General features: G+C 37.2%; 1 protein-coding gene across 4 annotated transcripts; it reads left to right on the top strand.

Moving 5' to 3' along the window:
* Nucleotides 1-2,700: 2,700 nt before the first annotated feature.
* Nucleotides 2,701-5,136, top strand: LOC110926574. 4 transcript variants are annotated; one of them, XM_035985273.1, is made up of 4 exons: nucleotides 2,707-3,025; nucleotides 3,539-3,666; nucleotides 3,809-3,948; nucleotides 4,083-5,131. In XM_035985273.1, exons 1-4 carry the CDS (start codon nucleotides 2,850-2,852, stop codon nucleotides 4,140-4,142), a joined length of 504 nt encoding a protein of 167 aa, XP_035841166.1. In that variant the 5' UTR covers nucleotides 2,707-2,849; the 3' UTR covers nucleotides 4,143-5,131. The 4 variants fall into 4 exon arrangements, with proteins under 4 accessions (XP_022026029.1, XP_035841166.1, XP_035841164.1 ...); XM_035985271.1 differs by having other exon boundaries at nucleotides 3,809-4,594; nucleotides 4,708-4,824; XM_022170337.2 differs by having other exon boundaries at nucleotides 2,701-3,025; nucleotides 3,809-5,136.

Here is a 5,136-nt window from a genome sequence, read left to right as displayed (position 1 = left end):
TGGACGAATGGGTGGTGGGCTTCTTGGAGTGCATACGGGTGGGTCGGGTCAAAAGAACGGTTATGAGGATGCATTTTTTCGTTTTGTAGATGGAGAATTGAAGATGAATGTGGTAAAAAAAATGGAAGAAATTGTGAGGTTTATAGTGGAAAAATGAATTTTTTTTTTTTTAGATAGCCGTTGGCCAACGGCTAGCCCAACGGCTTCTTTGGTTTGTCCAATTAGAGCTCGCCATGTCAGCTTGGCCAGACCGCCCCACGTCCGGCTTGAAACCCATGCCCCAAGGGCCACGCCGAAACCCATGCCCACCCGGGGTGGTGGCGTGAGCGTTTTCTCCCTACCCACACCCAAACTCTCGCCCCATACCCCGCAGTCTTAATGAATCAATCAAAAACAATACATTTGGTTGGCTAATTCAGCCCCAAACTGACAAGTTATTCATTCACCATGGTAAAATTATTTGATACTAGCCTAACTATGTCACAATCTTTTATAAGTGTAAATACTTTTTAAACAAGTAGTTAAGATTTCAAGCACGACCACAAAGCCAATAAAGAATAAGATTGGATGTCGTCACACAGTGGCCAACTTAGCCACATTTTGTGGGTTCGTAGGAACCCAATCATTTTGGAAAAAAAATAGTGAGAATAAATGAAAACCTTGTATGATTTAGAAAAAATAGTAATAGTCTATTAAAATGAACCCATTAGAAAAAAAATTCTAGATCCGCCACTGTCGTCAGAAGCCTGATTATGACTTTGGCCATCTGAGCGGTTCAGGGATTTCGAGAATCAGGTCCTGTCATTGTGAAGCTAACCCAGGGCCGGCCCGAAGGGTGTGCGGGATGGGCGACGGCTCAGGGTCCAAACCCATTGAGGGCCCAATTTTTTTTGTTTTTGTATTAGTTTTACACTGTAAAGTTAGGGTGAGCGGGGCGTTCACGGTGAATGCATGCGGGGAGTGTTTGCCGCATGAGGGAAGGGTGCCGCCATCTCTTTTCACCGCATGAAGGGGATTAAAATCGGTGGATGTTCACCGATTGTGGGAAGAGAGGAAGAGGGTGGCCCACTAACTTTTCAACCAATAATATGTTTTTCTTTTTTAAATGGTTTTCCCTCACCTCATAGGGGTGCACCCCGTACGTTTTTAGACAAGAGGGAAGTTATAGAGGGGAAATGACATCGCAACGTATGATTGGGTTAAAAAAAGTTTCCTCTCATCTCATTAGGGGGGTGCCCCCTTCACCCTTAGAATATATACGTAATGAATTGGAAAAATGTCATTCTAAAGTACTTGATTTGGTGGTTTGAAAGTCACTTTAAAAATAAGAAGACACGGGTTTTAATCCCGATGTCCTTAGTTTTGTTTTTCTTTTTGTTTCTTATCTACTTATTAAATGTAAGTGACATTATTGCCTAATTTTGTCAAGTTACATTAAATAATTATTGTTGATTCGAATGGCATTCACTTATTTTTATATATTTAATTTTTTTATATTCTTTTTAAAAATTTGTATTTAAGGTTCCGTATTTTCTGTTCGCACAGTGTCTAAAGATTTTCGGAGACGGCCCTGAGCTAACCCACCCGAATTTGGTCCGTTTTCCTTGGGGCAATGAGCTGCCTGTTATCTATGACTATGTTCCTTATGTCAGTTTAGCTAATGCACGAGTTTTCTGTTTTTTCTCTTGACTTTTAGATCAATGTTAAAAAAAAATACCAGTCTTTCTCTTTTATCCTGTTTTATTATTATATTTCTGATAAAATAAATCACAAAGTATAGTGTTAATACAAAAGTAATTATATAAGTGATGACAAATTATAAATAAAAATACTTATATGTTAAGTACTAAACTGTATAGGTGATACTTTTCCCTTGTCATTCTGAATTTTTTAGTATCAATATTTGATGGATAAAAAATTACATGATCTAAAGTTATACAAACATCAAAAAGCATATTACGTAGTTAGACGTGTGAAAGACTAATGTGTCAAAATGGGTTATTTTAGTGAAAATGCTATTTTTTTTTTTTGGGTGGAATTCGAAGGTAGAAAGTGCTATAAACTAATCAGAAACTTCATATTACAAAATATAAAACAAGCCTCCGACTGAACAATTGTTATCAAATTTATAACTATAGGATTTATGTATCAATAATGTCGTCTATCATCTCTTATATTGTTGTTTTTTATGTCGATTCTTTGCTTTATACTCAAATGCACTTTGTGAATTGATATATTCGTTGTTTTAGCAAATTGGTATTAAAAAAAATTGGTCAAACCCACCACGCAATGTGCGCCAAAAAACATAAATACCCGCGACAATGCACAGGCATTTCCACTAGTTGATTCGTAAAATAAACTTGGCTAAACATTATTCTATCTCTTTCTTTTCCATCTTCCAATGCAAATGACATCTTTTCTCAAAGAGGGAGTTCTATTTAAACTTGGCTAAACATGATTCATCTCTTTCTTATCTCTTTCTTTTCCATCTTTTCGTAAAATAAACTTGGCTAAACATTATTCTGTTTCACTTTACGACTAGATCTATTAGATTAGAAGGATGGTATCATCCAGGTATGAGTAATTTATGCTTTAGTTAAAGAACAATATTCTTTCCCCTAGTTGCAAGTAACTTTAGTTAAAGAACCTTAAAGCTTGATTGCTCACTTACTATTTAACTATAATATTTTAAATGTACAAATATCAAAAGTAGATTCACTCGATTTCGAGGATTTCCAAGAATAATATCATATACGTGCTTTTTCTTTTTCCTTGCTATAAATAAGTGACATAGGAGTGTAGCATTGTATCTTAATCTTAACAAGATTAATAATAATAAAAAAAAAACTATGATGAAGGTAATTGAGCACGAGCATCCACTGATGCTCATTGACTTGCAGGTGAAAGTTGAAGATGTAGACGACGAATCTGATGATGAAGAGGAGAAGGAAGAGGATCTGGTTCCACAGGTTGAGTTTTCGTGTACTTGTAAGCGGTGTGAAGAAGATATCAACGAGTATTACAGGTACTACTATAAATGTATACATGATTCATGTGATTTCTCTCTTCATAAATTCTGTGCAGAGCTCCCAAAAACATTCAAAAACGCAACACACCCACATCCTTTTATCCTCCGTGAGGCTGGCTACAATTGAACATGCTATAGCTGTAAAAGTGATCACGAGGCCGGTGCATTCTATGTGTGTACATCTTGTTATTGGTTAAGGAAGGATGTAAATTGTGTTGTGGAAGTAGATAAAAGGAGGATCTACCACCCTAGCCATCCACACCCACTAGTGTCTCTCTGCTACAAACGCATTTTATGTCAGTGTCACGCTTGTGGGAAGGAACATAGAGGGGTCTTCTTTCACTGTACCACATGTCCTAACTTCACCATACACATCGATTGTGCTTTCCTGCCAAAATGTTTGTTAATCCAACATACTACAAATGCCGTTTTCAGCCACACCCATCCACTCACCCTTTCTTATTCTTTCCCAATAGAAGAGCAAGCAGCTAAATATTTTCCTCGTTGCAGAGTATGTGAAGGTGATTTTGACTACGATGGGGATCTTTGGATATACAAATGTGAGAAATGTATATACTATGTCCATCTAGATTGTGCAACATCAAGAAGAGAGGCATTCATGTCCATCTTGTCTATCGGTAATTACTACTATTTCTTTTTAGTTAAGACACATTCCATTTGATTAGTTACTAACTTCTTATTCTTATTTATGCCTCTGTTATTATCTATCTATTTGATAAATAATAACCAGGTTAATTATATTTATTTCCAATCTTTCAGATGGAGGTCAAACCATTAAAAACTATAAAGATGCTGACTATCCTAATCTTCTCCATTTACCATTTCCTGATCAAAGTTACAGCATACCCAAACATTTATTTTCAAAAGAACTTGGACTTGCCGATTATGGTAATCATGAGGTAAGCCTACGACATACGAATCATCAACATGAGTTAATTTTAGTTGACGCAGGAAGCATTGGGTCAACCTCCTCAAAGATCAATGATATGATCATGTGTCACAACCCAATGAAAAAGATAGAATTATTATGCAGCGGATGTGTGAGACCAATCATGGAGATGCCGTTCTACAAGTGTCGGGCCAAAGAAGATGAGAACTGCAACTTTGCTCTTCATGAATGGTGTACTCGGCTGCCAACAAAAGTAGACAACCACCCAGGTCACCCACAACATCCCCTCCTTCTAATGCCAAACATCCCCAATATGTTTAACATATTTCATTGTGGAGTTTGCCTCTTAGATTGCAATGGCTTTGCTTATGGTTGTGTCGAATGTCGATTTTACGTTGATGTTACCTGTGGGTTTATGCCGGAAAGAATTACACATGAATCTCACCCAAATCATCTTCTTTCAATAGTTGAGGATCAGCCCAGTGGATATTGTCTTATGTGTTGCAGCTTTTCCAATCAGAGCTTCAGTTTCAGTTGCAGCTATTGTGATGTGTATATTCATCTGCGGTGTGCTTTGTTCTTGCCAAAGACAATTAGGCACCCTAATGACAAACATCCAATGCACATCAGTTACCTCCCAATTGAAAACCACAAGGGTGAATACTTTTGTGAAATTTGTGAGGAAGAATTGAATCCTCATAAATGTTTCTATCATTGTGATGTGTGTAGCCAATCAGTGCATTCTGACTGTGCTCCTTTAATACTTCAGTGTGAAACAGAAACCTATTCCGAAGATGGAGGAAGAGGTGTCTGTTTGTTTTTAAATATGAAGTTCGGGAGCATTCATAAGAAGACTGATGGTCACCCACATCCTCTAACATTTGCCCAAGGGATTGAGAGTGATGGTGGATGTAGCGTGTGTGCTGGGAGATTGCGGTTCGAGATGATACTTAGGTGTTCCGAGTGTGAGTTTGCAGTTCATCACGATTGTTTGGGAAACTTGAACAACTCATGAAGGTGTGTGTGTATGTTTCATCTTCCATGTGCTTTGAAGGCAGACAGACAACCTATCTACTTAATTCCCACTATCAAAATCAAAGTTAATAATATCTTGTATAATAAGTATTGTCGATACTTTTTCTTGTATATCTTTTGTGTGTGCAATGAAAAAATACATGGCATTTGTGTGTTCATTGTT

Source organism: Helianthus annuus, chromosome 2, assembly GCF_002127325.2.
Source record: "Helianthus annuus cultivar XRQ/B chromosome 2, HanXRQr2.0-SUNRISE, whole genome shotgun sequence".
Classification (NCBI taxonomy): domain Eukaryota; kingdom Viridiplantae; phylum Streptophyta; class Magnoliopsida; order Asterales; family Asteraceae; genus Helianthus; species Helianthus annuus.
The sequence above is the reverse complement of the archived record's forward strand: the minus strand, read 5'-3'. Positions and strand labels throughout refer to the sequence as shown.